The sequence below is a fragment of the Arachis stenosperma genome, chromosome 5 (assembly GCF_014773155.1).
Source record: "Arachis stenosperma cultivar V10309 chromosome 5, arast.V10309.gnm1.PFL2, whole genome shotgun sequence".
In the NCBI taxonomy this organism is placed as follows: Eukaryota; Viridiplantae; Streptophyta; class Magnoliopsida; order Fabales; family Fabaceae; genus Arachis; species Arachis stenosperma.
The window spans coordinates 124002118-124023168 of NC_080381.1; the positions used below are offsets into that span (position 1 = coordinate 124002118).

The following is a 21051-nucleotide window of genomic DNA, read 5'->3' on the forward strand; positions in this document are numbered from 1 at the left end:
ATTTATACTACTTATTTATACTATTAATGATCTTTCTTTCTACAAGATACCATATACATTTCTCTTTTCTTGACTACTGCGTAGATTGCATCAAGGAAACATGACAAACAAATATCAAAGACTGAAAGAATAGTTTATGAATTATATATGGATGCATTGAGAATTATTCCGTGGATACAAATTCCTAGTTATATGTTTCAAAATCACGTACAGTCAAGGCAACTTTTTCCTAACTTATAATAATAATAATTAGAATTTAGCTAACTCACTTGAAAATTAAAATGGTTATAATAAACTAAGATTAAACAAATTAAATTCCAAATTTAAACTTAAATTAAAAGGTATATCTAATATGTCTTAAGAATACATAATAAATATATTATTAATAAAATATTTTAAAATTTTTATTTAATAAATACATTAAAAATTATATTTTTATATTTTTAATAAAAATGTTCTCGATTTATAATGTTAACATGCATCTTTAAGATATAAAATAGACAACCCAAATTTAAATTATGACGACTCATTTATTGATTTTATTCTGAGTCGTTGAGAAATAACTTTTTATTAATGACCTGAGCAGATTTTCTAAGTACATAGAAAAAAAGTGTAAGGTCCTTTATATGAATTTTAATTTTCAATAAAGCATATAATCACTTTTGTATTTTTATATACTAGTAGTAAACTATTACCGAAACTTGTGCATGTGTATGATGATCTTCTGCAAAGTTATTCTCTGCTACATGTGACATTTGGACCCATCATTTCCAACTATAAATTAAATGTCTCTAAAAATCTAAAAAATCAAAGATTTTCTATGAAAATAAATTGAGTTCACAAGTAACCAATTCATCAGACACAAGAAAGGGCAATGGAGAGAGAAGAACACCAAAAGGCGTCTCTCCATTCTCCTTTGATTCAAGATTGTGCAGAGCAGAACAAAGCAAAATCAATAGAAAAGAGTGAGGTAGTTGAAGAAGTGAAGAAGCAGCTATGGCTTTCAGGGCCTTTGGTGTCTGTGAGCTTGCTCAATTATTGCCTGCAAGTCATATCTGTCATGTTTGTTGGTCATCTCGGCGAGTTGGCGCTTTCCGGCGCTTCAATGGCCACTTCTTTTGCCTCTGTTACAGGTTTTAGCTTATTGGTTAGTCTTCTTTCCCTTTCATGTTTCATATCATGATATATTCCATTGGATCCTATGTTTTTATTGGTTGACCATAAATTGATTCAATATAAAGAAGAAACATTGTGAAGTGTTACAAACTTAGTCTATCAAGTACTGTTACAAAATGGTACATTAGCAAATTAAGGTTAAATTAGTCCTTGCTTCCTGTAATTTCACCAAATTTATAATTAAGTCTTTATAATTTAAAAGCTTTCAATTGAGTTCCTATGCCATTTTGTCCCGGGCTAAGTTGAACACCCTTTTCTTTCTAATAACTTTAATATTTTTAGTAAGGCAAAGACCTAACTACAAAATTTAAAATAGTATAAGACTAAGGATTAATTTTTAAACTAAAGGACTTGTTTGTAATTACAAATCTACTTAAACTATATAGACTGATAGAGTAATTTAACTATGCAAAATTCTTAGTCTAGATATATTGATTTTTTAAGGTAATATTTGATCTAAATTGATAGTTATTTCGAAACGGATGAAATTCGTGGATGGTAATGAAGATAGAGAATGGATCATAGTTGGTTTTGTGTTTTAAACAGGTGGGAATGGCTAGTGCCTTGGACACCTTATGTGGGCAATCATATGGAGCAAAACAGCACAGAATGTTAGGCATACACATGCAGAGAGCAATGCTGATTCTCATGATTGTCAGCGTTCCGCTCGCGGTTATTTGGATCAACACAAGATCAATTCTGATGTTTCTTGGCCAAGATCCTGAGATTTCTACAGAAGCAGGAAGCTATGCTCAGTTAATGGTTCCAAGCCTGTTTGCTTATGGCCTTCTTCAGTGCCTAAACAGATTCTTGCAAACACAGAACATAGTGTTTCCAATGGTGTTCTGCTCTGGAATCACTACTTTGCTACATGTCCTTATTTGTTGGATTATGGTGTTCAAATCTGGATTGGGGAGTAGAGGAGCTGCCATAGCAAATTCTATATCTTATTGGATCAATGTTTTGTTGCTCTCACTTTATGTCAAGTTTTCTCCTTCTTGTGCAAGGACTTGGTCAGGGTTTTCTAAAGAGGCATTTCAAAATATTCCCTCATTTCTTAGGCTTGCAATTCCTTCAGCTGTTATGGTTTGGTAAAATATCCAACTCTTTAGAATTTGGCTACATTCATAACTCTAATGTATCTTGGATATCAACCCAAGAGTTCAATTAAGGAACCAACTTTTTTAGGTTAACATCAGGCAACATTTTTTAATTATAAATTTAAAATTTTATATCCTAAATTCTAACTCTAAATCTTAAATTCTCTAAAAATAAAGATTTAAAAAAAATCATTTACAATAAAAAAAAAAAGTTGACTAATGTTGACTACTTAAAAGTTGATTCCTTATAATTTTTTAAGGAAAAAGTACAGAAACTAACTTTTAGTTAGCTAATATTAGTCGACTTTAGTATTAGGTTTATAATTTAGAATTATGGTTAAGTATTTATGATTTAGGATTTAGAATCTAAGATAGATATAATAATCTTAAAATAATTGACTGATATAGATCGGAAAAAGTTAGTTATCTAAGAATGCACTTTTTTAAATCAAAACCAAATGCATTTTTTGTTACCTTTTCAAAACATTAAAGTTTTGACTCTTTGTTGAGATCTTATTGACTCCAAATTTTTTGTTACCATTGTTATGGTGAACAGCTTGGAAATGTGGTCATTTGAAATGATGGTTCTCCTTTCCGGTCTTCTTCCAAATCCACAATTGGAGACATCAGTTCTTTCTATTTGGTTGGTTTCTCATTTCAGATACTTTTCTCAATCATACTACAGTACTACACATAACTTGCATTAACTATTGTAACAATTATTGTTTTGACCACCCCATTGTTTGTTTCTTAGCTTGAATACAGCAGCAGCAGTTTGGATGATACCCTTTGGACTCAGTGGAGCTGTAAGGTTAGTCATGATAATTGCAACTTACTAATATTCAAATACTCATCTTTCAACTGACTAATATACTGTTACAGATATAACTATTCGTTTGCCTCTTCCTATCAGCTTAAGCTTTTTAGTTTCGTGACATATTATGTATTCCTGGTAATGGTTGTGTGATTGTTTCAGCACTCGCGTCTCGAATGAACTTGGAGCTGGTAATCCCAGGACTGCACGCTTAGCAGTGTGTGTTGTGTTAGTAATGGCCATTATTGAGGGACTCATAGTTGGATTAGTGCTAATATTAATTCGCCATGTTTGGGGCTATGCGTATAGTAACGAAGGCGAAGTGGTCGATTATGTTGCAGTTATGCTGCCAATTCTTGCAACATCCAACTTTCTTGATGGACTCCAATGTGTTCTTTCAGGTTTTTTCTCGTCCTTTTGGCCAAATCTAATTGCTACAAGTCAATGACTCCCAACATTTTTTAAGAGAAAATTGCTAGTTTACATTTTCACTCGGGATTTTTTCTTTTTTAATCAGAGGCATATTTCAGTAATGAAACAGGACAAGGAAGTTTTGATTTGAAACAACCAATTATAGAAAGGAAGATGTAAACTACAGTGATTTTGTATTTTAATAAACATGACTATACTACGTTTATACTAAAATCAGACAGCAAAGTCAGTCACCAGTATAAAATACATGTTGGAATACAAATACACATTGAAAATAAATTATACCACACATGTATTTATGCACAAATACATTAGTGGCTAATTTTAGTGGCTGATTTTGGTGTACAAATATCATTTTTGTAATACACAAGATGATAACACCAACTACAATCCTAGGACTTGATCTTCTTTTGATTCCGTAATCAATTTTGCATAAAATATATGAATGGCATCACATTCTATTCCCTATGAAAAAAGAAAATGGAAATTAATGGATCTAATTTTTTCTAAAAAGGAAGTCTTGAAAAGAAACTTACAGTGAAATGTTAATTAAGAATGCTTTAGTGAGACTATGCTCTATCAACATTCCGTTTTTTTGTACATCCTTAGATTAATGCATCTAAATATAAGATATCAAGATAAATGATCCAATGATATACCAAAAAATGATAATGTCATAAAGAGAGGTGAAACTCAGTTGTTTTTATGTGAAACTGATATTTGAGAACCGTTAGATGATTTGACAAGTTTGAATAAATTATCATCTAACGATTTTCAACTATCAACTTTATGTGAAAACAACTGCATGTGAATCTTTACCTAAAAGAGAATTGACAGAGTTAGGAGAATGATTCGTTGTGTCAACTTGTATAATTGCAGGCACTGCTAGAGGATGTGGTTGGCAGAAAATTGGTGCATATGTGAATCTGGGATCATACTACTTAGTTGGGATTCCATCAGCTATTCTCTTGGCTTTTACATTTCATATTGGCGGCAAGGTAAAAAAAAAAAAAAGACCAAGTTTCATTCCTTTGTTACACATATGTATAATCACCTGATTTTATTATACTGTGTAGGGGTTATGGCTAGGGATCATATGTGCACTACTTGTTCAAGTACTTTCTCTACTGACCATTACTATAAGAACTGATTGGGACCAAGAGGTTAAGTAGTTTTTCATCCTTTCATTTTTTATTTATTTATTTTATGATGGGTGCTGATGTGGCTATATAACTATTTGTTATAGGCAAAGAAGGCTACAGATAGAGTCTTTGATTCAATCACACCAGACAGTATAGTCTCATGAAGCTGCAATAATGTCATATCCACGCACACTCTCAGTAGGTTCTATTTTTTCGAAGAAAGCAAAGCAAACTTTGTCACCATTCTTAGAAAAGAAAATTCTAGCTTCACTATGCAATTATATATGGTTGAGTTGGAAAAAAATTCTCCAAACTGAAAGATTAATAAAATAATAAAATAAATTATTAGATTTTATTTTCTTATATATCAACCTTCTCACTCTAGAGAATTTTATTCCGATGGATTAATGGTTTGTAGTTTTGGCTGAACACAAGGGTTATATACATCTATGACCTATTATATTTAGCAACGTTCTTGATTTTCTTCATTGCTCCAGAATTGAAAAAAAAAAAGAAACAGATGAAGATAAGGGCAAACTTAGAATTTAAAATAAATTTAAATGATAAAATTAAAATTAAAATTTATTCAAATATTGACAGAAACAGAATTGAATTAAATGTTTAGTTTTAAAAAAAGTTTTAGGGATAAAAAACATTTTATCCTAGAAAAGATAGGGTAATTCACACAAATAAATTAAGTGGCCCTCAATATTACACCAATGTCCGAAATGAGATTTCTTACATGCATGTCCGAAATGGTTTCTATGTGAATTGAATGAATGAAACTCGGATTTAAACCAACTCTATGTATATCGAATTCAATTTAGCTGGAGCAGCGTAGTAAATCGAAGTTAGCAAATTCGATTAATTAAAGGAGAATCATACACCACGTCATTCGAAATAAGCTGTTTCGATTTACTAAAAGTGTTGCCTCTTAATTCGTTCATTCATTTTGTATTCATATATTGTTATAATTTTTAATTATACAAATAAAATAACACGATTTAGTTAATATGTTCTTAATGACTTGCATCATTTGATAGAAAATATGAGCCTATAAAAAATACATTACATTTTTATAAAGTTAAATTTTTTTTTTATTATAGTTTAAATATGAGTCTATAAAAATTTTTTGTTACGTATCTAGTTATCTACTACATAATAAAAATTTTTAAACTTTATAAAAATGCAGTGTATTTTTTATAGACTCGTATTTTTCAGCAAATGATGCAAGTCATTAGGAACATAGGTTAATTAAATCATGTTTTTTTTATTTGTATAATTAAAAATTATAACAATATATGAATATAAAATGAATGAATGAATTAGGTAAATCGAATTAATTGAATTCGAATTGTATGGTTGGCTCGTTTTTAAGGTAAATCGAATCATAAACCTGATTTATTTAGGGGGCAAATCTTTTTTTTTTTATTTCTCATCGTATCGCTCAATCCGATAAGTCAAAGACTAATCTGTCGCGATATTGAACTCTATTAAGAGTTTGTCGCTAGTTAATGAGTTGCTGCATGCACAAGAAGGATTCAAACTCCCGACACTTGCTTAAGCAGGCTAGTGAGTTAACCACTAGACCAAATTCAATTTGGATTTAGGAGGCAAATCTTATTTCAAGACATTGGTGTAATATTGAAGGTTATTTAATTTGTTTGTGTTAATTGCCCAAAAAGATATACCAAAAATTTGACACACCAAAAAAAGGAACTGCTCGGCAAACACTATGCAAAGGAAGAGAAAAACAAAATACCAACTTTTAGACCAAATATTCAATGAAACAAGGACAATATCAAGTATACTGAAACATCTAGAATTGAATCACCCATTAAAGTACATATCGATACAAAAAGTATGTGAAACAACAATAGTTTCATTTATATTGAATATAACAAATTAGTGTTTTCCATTCAGATAAAGCAAGGGCTCAAGAAAATGCCCTCACATTCAAGGCCTTCCGTGGACAAAAGAATTAAGAACTAAAATACAGAGAGATTATGGTTATTATAAAACAATCATTTTTTCCCCTATAATAGTTATTTTGTCTTTGAACTACAATAGTGAGATGCTAATCTTCTGTGTTGCCACTACTACTTCTTCACTCTCGGAAACATCTACACATCAGTAGTAGCTTCATATGGAGTAGGCAGATTCGAGGAAGAACAACACAATCAAAAGATTTACATTCCCCGCATGTCCTCAAATTCATCGGACCACTCGTTATGTTGGTCAAGTTGGATTAGTCATTCTGGTTGCCGAATTCCAAATCTAATTTTCTTTTTAAATGCGATCTGTCAGCGCTGCGTAGCAAAATCAAGAACTAAATTAACATGATTTACAAACAGAGTTAATATTAGGTAAGGTTATCAATATGCAAACTTGTATATTTTATTGTCAAATCGGCCATCATTGGAAACTGTGGCTATATGAAAAGATTAGTTAGTTCAATATCCTCATTTTACCTTGTAATTGTAGGTCTATTAGGAGGTTTTAATCCGAAGAGAGAAAAATCTAGTGACATCGGTGCTGGCCCATTCTTTCCTGTATTATCAGCTACTGTTTGCCGGAAATTACCGGCATTGTCATCAAACTTATCTTCCTGCAAAGAATTTCCTTCAAATCCATCACGCCCCGGCATAATTCTCCTCGACTTTCTTGGAGGTGATAACACAGTAGGACCATCCTGTGAATCGACATCTGAAGCTTTAGATTCCTTCTTAGGGGCAGGTCTTGGAAGCTTCTCTGGAACTGTAGGCAGAGGTGCGGAAGAGAAATACCTGAAGAGGAATAGCAGAGATTCAATGCGGGAGAAAGGAATAACAAATAGCATCCCCCCCTTCTGAATGGAATGCCAAAGCAACATACCTATGTTCTAATGCCTGCTGAGCTGAAATTCTAGCATTCGGATCATATGTAAACATCTTTGACAACAAATCTAAAGCATCATCACTTGCCATTGGAAATAAAGAACGCAAAGGTGGAGCAGGAACATGTTGGTATTCAACATAGTCAGGAAGATATACCATATCAGGCCACTGAGCAGGTGATGGGGTTCCAAATGCTGCAAAAATCTTCCCTAATTGATCAATATCACTTGAACCCTACAAAATGTGAACAACAATCAATAAAACACCAGAAGAATAAAGTCTCAGCACTCAAACAAATGAATAACCAATGCAATAGATAGCATCTAAACTGCTAGAAATTATAAAACAAATACAGCTACACAAAAACATATCAGGGCCAGGGCAGGTTTAATATGGAAGAGGAAAAAAAAATCGATGGCTAATAATGTCAACACCTCTGAAGTGTTCATCTGGCTCTATAAACAGATTTGAAGGGTGGATTAGATAAATGAAATAAATGGTTTCATTCACAAAGTCAACAAAGAAAAGGAGTTTGGGGGGATTAAATGGTTAAAATTCCAAATAAATGGTCATTTATTTTCGTTGGTGGTTTTTTTTTTTTTTTTTGTGGGGGGGAGGGGGGGGGGGGGAGGGGAGATCTTGTCTATTTCAGAATCAAAACCAGTTTCCTCAATTTGCCATAGTTATAATTATATCCATGTGTAACTTAGTCACCATGACAATCTTGATTACCTGGAGGAAGGGACGACGAAGAAGTAGTTCAGCAAAAATACAAGCTGCAGCCCAAACATCTACCCCTGCCCCGTACTGCTTGGTACCAAATAATAACTCGGGTGCTCTGTACCACCGAGCAAATACCTACTCATGTATTAGCAAGTGTCAATGGTGTAGATCAACTAACAGTGCAAAATGCAAAACACAAAGATTAAACATTCGTGTTCAGTAATATGCAGAAGCCAACTTCTAGAAGAGACTATTCAACTGAAAGGGAGGAAAGACTTCTAAGTCCTAAGTAAGCTGCAAGTGGTTCAACAGATTGTAATATACTCCCGAGTCATTATAATACGTGGTTATCATAGAGAACCACAGTCCACACACACTCAAGCTCGGCGGATTTATATTTCAATCTCAAGTATGTACTACAAAATTTTCTTTTCTTCCTTGTTCTCATTAGGTTTGGCACAAGATCAGGAAACAACAAATATTTGAAGCTAAAACCTAGTAAAAGTCAACAACAACAACCAAGCCTTGTACCAAATGTGTGGCTTAGGCAATACCATAATATCCTCTTGTAAGCCATGTCTACATGGAACCATTAAAACTTAATTCTTTATAATGGTTTTCCAGCATTTCCCTCTGCCTCTAACTATTGGGCTACCATTCACCTGATCTAGTTTCCTTACTGGGAGTTTTATAGACCTTCTTCTTTACACATTAGACATTACCAAACCATTTAATGCAAGATACATTACGCTTTCCACAATAGGGAGTAGGGACATTTACAATTTTCTCACAATGTTTTCATTCCTAATCATATCTTGTCTAATGTGTCCACTTATCCAATGCAACATCATCATTATCCGCAACATTGAGCTAACATTTTTATTGGCCTTTTATCACTACCATCTGGTCTTTAGACAAATTGTTGGTCTTATAGCCATGCAATAAAGATTTCTCTTAAGCTTAAATGGTATTCTTTTATCACAAATAACACCGGAGGCACTCTCCATTTCATCCACTTAAGTTTGTTAGACATCCATTGTGTGAGAAAAACTGACAATTAAAGAATTTAGGGTACCATGGTACATCCATGTTTAGTCTTTCAGACTGGAATCCAACAATCAAACTTGTAGGAAAGTTTGCTCACTTTATTGGAAAGGAACCTAATGAGCACTCACAGCCTAATCCGAATGCTTATCAAAATAAATGAGTTCATTTCTGGACGCCCTCTAAATCAAAGCGCTAGCTCCCACATACCTAGAAGAATTCTACAGAACAAAGCAAACCTGATGTGTGAACCTGCGATCTGGGCTTCCAAATATCCGTGCTAAACCAAAATCTGCAAGTTTTAGCTGTCCATTAGACCCTATCAACAAGTTATTTGGTTTCATATCCCTGAAAGCATAGAAGTAAACTTACTCAGCAGTCAGAACATAATGCAAATAACAAAGGGATATTGATAATTTCAGCAACTCTACCTATGCAAAACCCATTTCTTGTGGCAAACTGCAAGACCTTTTAGTGTCATCTGAAGGTAAGATTTTATATCCCCCGGCGAAAGAAAAATATTTCTGTCCCGTATCACAGCTTCAAGGTCAGTCTCCATGAACTCAAACACAAGATGCAAGTTCCCTTTGTGTGGGAATGCATCAATCAACTCAATAATATTTGGATCTTTGAGTTCTTTGAGCAATTTTATTTCTCGAAGTGCTGTAAAATTCACCCCTTCTTTCTGCTTACCAAGCCGAATCTTCTTAATCGCAACCGTCTGCCCCGTCTGTCCAAGCAAAGAACACATCTTTATTACAACCACTAGAGCAATATCATCAAGGCATATACTCAAGCATGAAAATTATGAAGCTAAATTTATATCCTATAACTTACTTTCTTTAACATTGAAACTAGTCTTCCAAGTTTCATATTTTAGTTACAGAGTCAATTCTCAAAAACCCAGAAAATATACCCAAAAAAAAAGAAGCATTTTTTCACAAGATTCTGTTGACAATTGAAACACACACATGTAGAAACCAGAACAAGTACACAGTATAATTAGAAAAAGTTGGGGGCACCTACCTGTGTATCAATGGCTTTGTAAACGACTCCATAGGTACCTTCACCAAGAACCTCACGCTTGAGATACCTATCAGCTACTTTCTTGGATGGATCCAGCTCTGCCATTTTCTTCCGAAATTTTGATCCTGTGATGTTACCAATCAATTATTCACTGCTGAAATTCAGCTCAAAGAATTGGGAAATTTACCATTTTTTCATGTGAAAAAAAAAAATGGTTAGGGTTTAGTCTTTCAACAGAAAGATTGAGACTTCACGCAAGTGGAGTATTACGGAACCAATTAGGGTTTATAAAAGGGGTTGGGATTTGGAATGCTTAATCGAAAAAGAGACATTTGTACTCTAATCTAAGTGTGAGGGTAGAGAGAGAAAGCGGAACAGGGAGCGTATGTTCCTATGAGAGAGAGAGAGAGAGAGAGAGAGAGAAACGCAACGGCTAGAACTATAGAAGCCCACAACCTTAATAACACTGTTTTTCTCTTTTCCTTTTTCTGGGTTCACAAAATTGTTTTTGGTGTTATTATTTTTTGTATTTTTTATTACAAATTTAAGTAGGTCTAACACTAATCATAGTATCAAGGTTGGAGTATGTTTATTATTCACAATATGAGTCAAACTTAATTAGTCAATTAAGTCTCAATGTAATTAAGAATTTAAGATTTTTGAAAAGGAAAATTGAAAAACTAAATAATAATGGTGAATAATTGTAGAGTTAACATGGATAAAGATTTGGGTGTTTATTCTAAGAATCTAATCCTCCTTATTCTATTAGTATTAGATTAAATGCTGTTTGATCAATAATGTTAATGTTGACCACTGAAAATTGTGGTCCATGGCATGAGTTACTTTTTTGTTATCATGAGGTTGGGTTCGGTCCTTTTATTATTAGCCATTAATTGATGTGATCCACTTGGGTTTTGCACATGCATTATTTTGGTTTCGGCTTTTTGTTATTAATTACGGACTTTTGATGTTCGCCATAACCATCGATATGCATGTGGTGAATAAAATAATTTAAACACTATGGCATATAACGTTATTATGTGTGGATGATACAGGTTGTATAAATTTTCAAAAGAATCACGCTAATTTTAGAAAAGTAATATCTAATATTTAATTAATTAAGAATATAATCTTATCCGTTAATAGGGCATATATGTTTAAACTTTAAAACAACTCACTTTTCAAGTAAGCTCCTCTTCCACTTTAACAACGCTCCGCGGCTTGAATCTACGTTTTTCTTTTTTTTTTTTGGGTATTTCTTGAATCTACGTTTTATATTTGATTGATGCAACTCAAAGCCCAATTTTTAATTTGTACCAGGCCCACTAAAGGGGTATTAATCCATTAGTTAGGATTTAAAATTATAACGAGAATATGAAGGGTTGTAAATTGTACTACAAGCAATACCTTCCTTTGTTATGACGTCATAAAATTGGAATTGTGAAGAAAATTATGTGCTCAAATGGTTAAATTTTGGTGGGACTCACCAAGGAGAGATAATAGGATACTTTAGGGAAAAAAAAAAGAAAGTTCTTATATAAAAGTAAAATGATGGAAGGGTTAGACTTTAAGAATTTGTATTATTAAAACATAACACATCTGACTGAAGAGGCGTTGAGAATTTATGCAATGCACAAATTCAATGGATAAACTATATAGGATATTCACTTTTCAAACAATTCATTTTAGAATAAAGAATAAAAAAAAATCATTGACATAATTTTTTTTTTTTTGAGGTCAAATTACATTAGAAAATACTCAAATTCGAAATCTTTTATTCAAAAAGAGGGATATATGATATTTGAATTATAATTTATTAGTAAGTATAGCTAAGTTTGATCCAGAAAAAGAAATTTCTAAGGAGGAATAGGCCATAGAGCATGGACAATAAAAGAAAATTAAGGTATGACAAGATAATTAGTTTGCTAGAGAAGTCAACGTAAGCAATTAGAATATATATCAAGGTCCGAGAGTTGCTAAAATCATGAATGAGGATAAATCTTAGAATTTAAACAAATTGAGATGCTATTTTATTCTCAATAATTTATAAAAGTTTTGCAAACTGATACATGCTTCAAATGTTCGAGATATGAAGAGTTCAAGTATTATTTAGAAGATATTAGTTTATATGTTTAGAATATTTTAATTTAATGTATTTTGATTTTGTTTATTTAATTACTAGATTGGGCCTTATGATTATGGGCTTTAGGGTTTTTCTTTGTTTTAACCTAATAAGAGATTATAAATACCTTCTTAGCTATTGTAGTGGGAGCATAGAATTTTTAGATGTTTCTAAACTCCTTTTCGGTTTCGTGATGAAACCATGGTGTACACAATTGAGGTTGAGGAGTCCCTCTCTTATTACATCGGGGAATTGAGTAGAAGGTTGAGGAGTCCCTTCGAGTCAATTTTCAAATTATGGCGTTGACAAGTTAGGTTGAGGAGTCCCTTTCTTGTTGCGTCAAGAAATTGGGTAAAAAGTAGAGTGATTCTCTTTGTACTCAATTTCAATCTATCATTTTTATTTCTATTTTAATTTTAATGTGTCTTTTATTCAGTTTGAATTCTTGTCTTTATGTTTATCTATTATTTCCGTATCACAAACACAAACTAAAAGGTCAGACGAGAGTATTTTAATATGGCAGCATAGATGGTAAAGACACAATCAAGATATACTATCATCCATAAAGGATTTTAGGACGAGAATTTAGGAATTGGTAGCTCCACAATAAATTAAAATATTCCTTTGGAAAACTATACATAATATAGTTTCATCAAGAGCGAATTTGTATAAAAGAAATGTGATTTATTTACACAACTAAAATCAAAATTTGCTCTCCCTTCTATTATTTTGTTTTTATAATATTTCTTATTTACTATTAATGAAAATATATATTTTATGCATAATTGTCAGAATCAAACTGATAATCGAATAGGCAGGCTATTGGATCACTAGATTATTAGTTCAACTGATAAATTATAGGTTGAATCGATTGATTCGCTCTCATATAAATAAACAATTCATAGTTTATCCAACCATTATATATTCCAATAAAGTAAGATATAAATCAATATCTCTAAAAAAGAAAAAAAGCATCAATCAATAGTCAACAATTTTACAAAGCCACAAAACAGCAACTACTTAAAATAAATCAATCCTAAATAACATCAATCAACCCTAAACAGTAACAATAAAAAAAATCAAAATCATGAGACAACAAACTAAAATAATTAAAAAATATTGTAATTAATAACAGCTTGATAACAAATAAAGGAACAAATTAAACTTTTAAACCCTAAAATCATTTATTTTCCAGTCTCAAATGGTTCTATTTATGATGATTTCTTTATAACATAGCAATAAGAAGCATGCCTCAAACTTCAATTGAATAAAGAAGGGGAAACTGACCCGGAAAATAGAGGAAGTCAAGGCCATCGACTTCATGCTCCTCCTTTTCGTTTTTGCTTGTTTGGCCATCTTATTCCATCTTGAATCGCTTCTAGATCCGGTTGCACTGAAGGCACGAGAGCTGGCAGAGTAGTGAAGGCACAAGGACGACGCGACGCAAATAGAGGTACAGACGACGCAATATCAGTAAAGCTGAAGGTGCAGGAGCTGGTTGAAATAGACGAGTCGACGACGAGACGGCAACTGTGCGGCGAGATGGAGAAGGTTGAGGCACCGCGTTCTCCCCTTTACCCATTTCTAGGGTCGGCAGTGGGGTCGGTAGGGGCGATTTTTGCCCAACCCAACCCTTGCCCCGCCCTCATTCATCTTCTTTACTACCCACCCCACTTCTGTCCTCGGGTAGTAGAATACTCTATCCCTACCCTCCCATATAAAATTAAATAACTCATTAAAATTTGCATATTGATACATAAATTAAGATAAACATGTAAAATTCATATATAATTTAAGATACAAACATAAAATTCATACAATGCCAAATAACATGAAATTACAATAAAAATAATGTCTCATCACTAGAAATTTAACACCATAATAAAAAAATACAATATCAGATATAAATAAGTCTTCAATCCTTATTCTTAACTTTCCAACCCTTCGTCATCACTAAAAGTCAAAGAGTCAAGATTTAAACTTGAAAATAAAAAGAAATAGCAATTTAAAGTATTGTGTAAAAAGTTAACATAAATAAAGATGAAATGATATATCCGTTGCTTGTGAAATTTCTGAAGTTGGATTAGCATTACTCTCAATTTCAATCCCATTATCATTAGGAGCAACATTATTATTTTGTGCGTCTTCTCTAACATTACTAATCAATAATCATGAAATAATCTTAAAGGATCTATATTGAAAAAATTGAGAAAACTAAGCAAACTATATATAAATCACCTATTAAAAAAACTGAGTAAACTATTTGCAACATCAACAAGCAATTAGGCCCACAACACATATTAACATATATAAACCAAACAAAATCACAAATATTCTGATTCTCAATCAACACGTATAAACTATCATAAACTCCCAACATCAATACTGTACATATTAATTAACATATATAAACCAAGCAAAATCACAAAGATCCTGATTCTCAATCAACACATATAAACTACTACAAACTCTCAACATCAATACTGCACATATTAACATATATAAACCAAGAAAAATAATAAAGAATTCTCAATCAATATATATATAAACTATTGCAAACTCCCAACATCAGAAATTATATAAACGAAGCAAAATCGCAAAGTGCAAATTCAGTGAAGTGTCATTCATAATGTAAGAGAGAGGGAACTTACTTACCTCCGGACAGAGAGATAGAGGAGGAAGACAACGAAGTGCTCAGAGAAAATGAGCTTCGGTGACGGTGACACAAGAAGCTGCAACAACACAGCCACGACGACTGTAACGACCCAATTTTCAATATGTCTAGATCATACCGAAAATTGAGCGCTACCAATTTGTCTTCCTAATTATTATCTATTATTTATCATATGAGCCTGATTCGTTGTTAAAAAGCGTGGTTAATTTGCGAGGTATATTTTTTTTTAAACGTTTGGATTAATAAACATAATCATTTATAATCAATTCACAAATAATAACAGATAAAACGGTTATAAACAACTACACATAAATACATCACAAGCAGTCAACAACATTCAGCGATCCAACTTTTATCTAAGTATAGACTTTTAGTTAGAACACCCCTAGATATAGCTAGATAATAACTATATACATATATATACATACAACACCCCAGGTCCTGACCTGTTCAAGAAGTCCCTAAGCTGGCACCCAGGCTAGCCTAGACTCTATACTCGCCTAGTCCCTCTAAACTACTAAAGCGAGGGAAAGTACGTTCTAAGTCTTCAAAACTCCAGTCAGGTGGAACGTCACCAAAAGGTAGGACATCATCTGCTATTCCTCTGCACGATCAGACATTGCCATAGGACGTCCCTCTGGTACCTCATCAGGTAGCCACACAACGGGAGTCTCGTACACAGGATTTAGGTTAAAGTGCGCATACGAACGGGGTGCAGACGTTGGCTGGTCTCACAGTATATACGTATAATCAGAGAACGATATTCACCCTAGACTCAGAAGACTATCTAGAGCAGTATCCTCTTCGCAGAACCATCATCAACGAACTACGTTAAGGTACTCTTACTTCCATCTGAAGGGGGAAGGGAGAGAGAAGGGGTAAGAACTGGGGAGTTCTTAGTAGGGTCGGGGTTATTAGTTACGTTCATTTATTTGGGGTCGATTAACTGACGAATAACATAATATAACGAAGCAGTAAACAAAAGATAAAAACAGAAAGAGAAAGTAGAGGCAATCGAAAGCAGAACACAAACAAAAGAATACAAGAAAATAAAACATAGAAATAGCATACAAGCAGACAAACACAAAGAAATAGATCACACACAGAAAGGAATGCAACAGAGAATGATGCGCAGACAAGAATGATGCATGTCTAGTCCTAGTACAGGCCATGAGCTCATGTGTCGGTTAGCACCTGCATTCCCGACATTTATCCGGTCACGAGTTCCCGATTTCCCGGATACGATTTTCCGTTCAAATAAATGCGCATGTAATTATTAGCAGCTCTATTGAGACAGCCTCTGCGTTCTACTCGCAGGAAATATTCTCTTGGGAACGGAAACTTGCTGTAGGTATCCTAGTTTCCCTACAGAAGCTCTTGTGAACGGAAAATTGCTGTAGGTATCCTAGTTTCCCTACAGAAGCTCTTGGGTTGCTTTAAGCAACAAATGACCTTTCAACAGGCCCTCTGCTTTTTTTATTATCTTTTATAATCATAAATACGCAAGCGGGACAATACCCACGTCCTTGCCAACAATTTCATAAACTGAATACTTTTCCTCAACAGAATCAGTGTAATTGTCATCATAAGTTATCATTCTCATTATTCATCTCCAGTTACATATTCTTATACAATATCTCTCTCTTTCTTTGTTCAACCATACGATACAAACTTTACATCTTTCACTTGTACAAAATCTTGGCTCAAGCCATTTCTCTTTATCATATTACTCTTTTCCCTTCGTATCTCTTTACTCTGTTCTGGTTACTATGTTCTCTGTGTTACTTTATTCTGCTCTGACTTCTCTGCTTAACGTATGTATTTAAAGCTTATGTAAATTTCGGTATGAATAGTTAGCTTGTCCCAAGTATAGGTTCATTAAGTCTATACTGAAACAGTTTAACTTTTCATATTATACCTAACCCTAGTCGCAACTCAAGGACTAACTATGTTGCCCTAGTTCGTTCACTAATGTCTGTCTGTTTTTCTGTCATTAAAACTTTACAGACTTTTTCTCCGATTTTTATCTTTTCTTCAACTTTTTATCTTTTCTTTATCTTTTCCTCACTAATATGTTCTTACCACTCCCTAAGTGTTTTATGAAGGTAATTATGAGATTCTGCACTTAAAGTTGTCTTTCTAAAGTTTTTACAGAAAACTGCCTTTTTCGCATTATTTTATTATTTTTATTAAAATATTATTTTTAATTAAATATTATTATTTAATATTTTATTATTATTTATTATTTTATTATTAAATTTTCGAAAATTAACTCACTTTTACTTTTAACCTTTAAAATTCACTTTTTACCACCCGTAACTTTTAATATTTCTACTTTTACCACCCTAACTTTCAGAAATTACAAAATAACCCCTCAAACACCAAAATAATTACTTCCTTGCCCTTTTATGAATCAAAAAGGTGTTCTTCATTGTTCTTCACCACACTCAAAGTGTTCTTCGTGTTCTTCATAAATTCTTCAGATTCTTTCTCTGTTTTTACCCGTTTTTCAATCTTTTCAGCAACCGATTTTTACCAAAATTCATAATAAATTCCCAGCCACTAAAACCCCATCTTTTCTACATGATTTTAACACAAATTGAACCCCAATTTAAGGCCTAGGGTTTCATTTTCCAGCAGCCCTCAAGAACAACATTCATAGCTTAAATATCATCAAATTTCATCAAATTTTCAACAAACTTTCAACAAGAATCACTCATATAAACAATCAATTTCAAGCACAGCCAAACCATATCATGATTACACAACTCAAACACAATCAATCAAGATTAAATTCGTCAAACCCTACCTGGTTTTGCTGCTCCTAATTCAGTTAGACTTTCAGGTGGTCCTTTAGCACTTTTTCCTCCTAAATCACATCAAGAACAACTTTAAATCCAAAAACTCTCAACTGACCAAATCTCACTCAGCATGTTAGGAAGATATATATCACCTTATAGTTGCTGGAAATTCACGTTTCTTGGCCCTCAAGTCAAGTTAAGCATGATTCTTAAGGAAAAACATCAAGAAAACACATGTTTACATGGTTTTCCTTGAAAACCGAATTGAAGAGGGAGGGAGACAGCCATCTCACCTTATTTCCAGCCTTGATAAGTCACATGGTTATGTAGATGAAGAAGAGAGGATCATTTTGGTGAAATCGGAGTTTTGATTTGAGTTTTAGTTCAGAGGAAATCAAGCTTTGAAGATTAAAGGGTCATGAAAGTTTCTCTCTTTTCTCTCTTCACATTTTCGGCCAAAGGGAGTAAATGACCAGCCTTGGAGTGTCTTGGGGGTGTAAGGAGAGTTGTGATTGGTTGGCTTGAAGGTGGATTAAAATAATATTAAAATATCCCAGGTGTATAACTACTAAAACTAGATGTATCGGAACACTTGTAAAAACATCTCTAAAAATTATTTTCTGAGTTACTAGCATAAATGACACTAGTAACATATTTATTATGATAATAGAACATGTATAATGAGGCCTTAGCATTGATAAAGTCATCAGAGAGTGCTAGTGCTAAGCTGCACCAGTAAACCGTAAACCCGGTTAAACCGATTTTTCTGTTTTTAACAAAAACAAACCAGGTAACCTTATAATATCATTCAAGCATTTTATAATACTAATATAATGATAATATTATACTATTATCTCTCTCCTCTCATGAATCGAGTCTGGTTCGTCAAACAGAGACTACTTACGAGAAACCGGATCAAAATTCCTAACCGATACGGTTCAAAACTATGTTCTTCGTAACTGCATTATCGAGCTTGCCTCATAAAAAGTTCTAGCTTAAGGATGACATAATGATAATGAGGATTGAGATGCTTGATGATATAACAGAGGTGTTCCCTTTACTGATCTTCCGGAGAAATTCGTACTTTCAGAAAAGATCTCATGTACTCGAAAATCAGGGTTGTTACAATGACTCTCTCGAAGAAGAAGAGAAAACGGGAGATACAGACTCATGGAGAGAGTGAGAGAGTGCGAGGGAGAGAGAGACACACACACACACACACATAGGGGGAGACTTACAGATGATGATGGCGAGGGGCTCAGCAGCAACGACGACAGGGACCGGTAACGAGCTCAGTAGCGAAGTCAAGGGGATCAGCCGCGGAGGAAGATATAGACACAGTTAGAGAAAATGGGATCACTACAGCAACAACGAGGGGCTGAACAGCGGCTGGCAAGAGGCTGAGCGACGGTGACAAGACTAGGCTGCAGAGAAGAAGGAGACTTTGGTTCCAGGTATGAACTGAGGGGAGGCTATGATTTGCAATGGAGGCACAAATGAGTCAAACCTTAGAGGCAAGTACACCATAAATCCAACCCCATGCCGTCTCGCTCGAACACCCGTCCCGAACAAAACCCATCCCGCACTGGGTAAGGCGGATTGGGTGCCCACAAATTTGGGTGCTCCTTCCAACCTTACCCGTAAAACTTTCAGAGTGAGAGTAGGTGGGGAGAAGGATCCTAGGGTGGTATTAGGGGGTGTTTTAGTTTTGAGTAATTACCCAAATTAGTCCTTGAGATTTTCAGTATCGGATACTTTAGTCCTCTAGTTTTTGAAATACACAAAAAGCTCCCTCACTTTTAACTCCGGTAGACAAATTAGTTCCTGACCTTTTTTCTCCGTTGATGAAAAACGAAAAATGCTAACATGGAGGCCTGGATTAGCACACGTGGCAGTCAGTTATCCACTTATGCCAAGAGGACAAATTAGTCTCTTTGCCCTAAAACCCTCAAAACGCAGCGTTTTAAGAATGCTCTGTATATATGCATTGCCCTCCATGTATACGAAACCCCGTTCTGTCTTCTTCATTTTACAAACTTCCCTAACAACTTGCAATGTTAAACCCCCACTTTATTAACCACATCATCACCATCACCCACTTTCATCTGTGTCATTTTAAACCCCCCGTCACCCACATTCAACTGTGTCACCTCCGACGTCACCCACATTCAACTCAATTATCTCACGTCCTTTTAGTTCCACACAGTCACTCTTTCTATATAGACTTTTCGAGAGTCTCTGAGTACGTGAATCTCAGAGTTTCTGATAGCGTCACGATCGACTCCAAGAGATTCGTTGGAACTTGAGCTGGCCTCCGAGAAAACATTCTCCTTATCGGTCTACTCGGTCTCAACAAATCCATGTCTCCTCCTCCTCTTCCTTCTCCTCATTCTTCTTCCTTTTTAGAAATGAGCTTTTTGCTGAGCACGAGGTACATGAGCATCATAACTCCAACGGCAATGGCCATTGTTCCAGTGGTTATGGATTCACCTTTGAATGAAAATTGGAGAAGCTACTACATAATACGAATGGAATATCTGGGCTTCAAAAAATTAGGGATTTGGGATTGAAAATTGGAATTGGCGAGGGTTGAGTGTGAACGGAAAAAATTAAAACATAAGTGAAAGGGCGAAGAACTAGAATGTGCATTTTTAGGAGGGAGATACTTGGTACATTGTGACCATAATATCCTCGCTATATTTTAGAATTATCTAGAAATCATGGTGGGTAAACAATAGTGTTTTGGAGACATGCGAAGAGGGAATCCATCTTTTACCTTCACCTGCGATTTGAGGGTTTCAAGGCACATGGACTAATTTGTCCTCTTGGCACACGTGGACAATTGACAGCCACGTGTGCTAATCCAAACTTTCATGTCAATTTTTTTCATTTGTTATTGATGGAAAAACAAAGTCAGGGACTAATTTATCTACTGAAATTAAAAGTGGGAGAGTTTTTTTGTATATTTCAAAAGTTGGAAGACTAACATGTCTAATTCTAAAAATCTCAGGAATTGATTTAAGTAATTACTCTTTGTTTTTTAAATCCAAAACAATGTTGTTTTGAAGGGAGTTTTAAAAAGAAATTGAATCGATTCAAATTTTTCAATCCGTCGGTTCAC

At 34.0% G+C, this 21051-nt stretch overlaps 2 protein-coding genes and 1 long non-coding RNA gene across 4 annotated transcripts; 1 reads left to right on the top strand and 2 right to left on the bottom strand.

Moving 5' to 3' along the window:
* Positions 1-689: 689 nt before the first annotated feature.
* Positions 690-5029, top strand: LOC130982390 (protein DETOXIFICATION 16-like). The gene is made up of 8 exons (XM_057906381.1): positions 690-1147; positions 1723-2267; positions 2833-2919; positions 3031-3087; positions 3253-3491; positions 4402-4520; positions 4599-4685; positions 4769-5029. Exons 1-8 carry the CDS (start codon positions 875-877, stop codon positions 4826-4828), a joined length of 1467 nt encoding a protein of 488 aa, XP_057762364.1. The 5' UTR covers positions 690-874; the 3' UTR covers positions 4829-5029.
* Positions 5030-6513: 1484 nt separating this feature from the next.
* Positions 6514-10790, bottom strand: LOC130982840 (cyclin-dependent kinase D-3). Its single transcript, XM_057906957.1, has 7 exons — positions 10334-10790; positions 9739-10037; positions 9547-9655; positions 8273-8398; positions 7539-7774; positions 7136-7450; positions 6514-6973 (listed from the first exon to the last, which is right to left on the bottom strand). The coding sequence occupies exons 1-7, from the start codon at positions 10436-10438 to the stop codon at positions 6913-6915; spliced, it is 1251 nt and encodes a 416-aa protein (XP_057762940.1). The 5' UTR covers positions 10439-10790; the 3' UTR covers positions 6514-6912.
* A 3311-nt stretch (positions 10791-14101) lies between these two features.
* On the bottom strand, positions 14102-18377 carry LOC130979270 (uncharacterized). Of its 2 annotated transcripts, XR_009086615.1 has the most exons (4): positions 18224-18377; positions 18083-18138; positions 17939-17998; positions 14102-14160 (listed from the first exon to the last, which is right to left on the bottom strand). It is a non-coding gene; the product is annotated as an uncharacterized LOC130979270 (long non-coding RNA). The 2 variants fall into 2 exon arrangements; XR_009086614.1 differs by having other exon boundaries at positions 18083-18370.
* Between the last annotated feature and the right edge of the window lie 2674 nt (positions 18378-21051).

Bases quoted from the DNA above. Each gene is read 5' to 3' on its own strand.
- LOC130982840 (XM_057906957.1), bottom strand. From the start codon at position 10,438: ATGGCAGAGCTGGATCCATCCAAGAAAGTAGCTGATAGGTATCTCAAG. The intron at 8,399-9,546 runs GTTTGCTTTGTT...ATACATGAGTAG, and splicing joins ATCGCAGGTTCACACATCAG to GTATTTGCTCGGTGGTACAG. The intron at 6,974-7,135 runs GTAAAATGAGGA...TTTGCTACGCAG, and splicing joins AATAGACCTACAATTACAAG to CGCTGACAGATCGCATTTAA.
- LOC130982390 (XM_057906381.1), top strand. From the start codon at position 875: ATGGAGAGAGAAGAACACCAAAAGGCGTCTCTCCATTCTCCTTTGATT. The intron at 3,088-3,252 runs GTTAGTCATGAT...TGATTGTTTCAG, and splicing joins GGACTCAGTGGAGCTGTAAG to CACTCGCGTCTCGAATGAAC. The intron at 4,686-4,768 runs GTTAAGTAGTTT...TATTTGTTATAG, and splicing joins GAACTGATTGGGACCAAGAG to GCAAAGAAGGCTACAGATAG.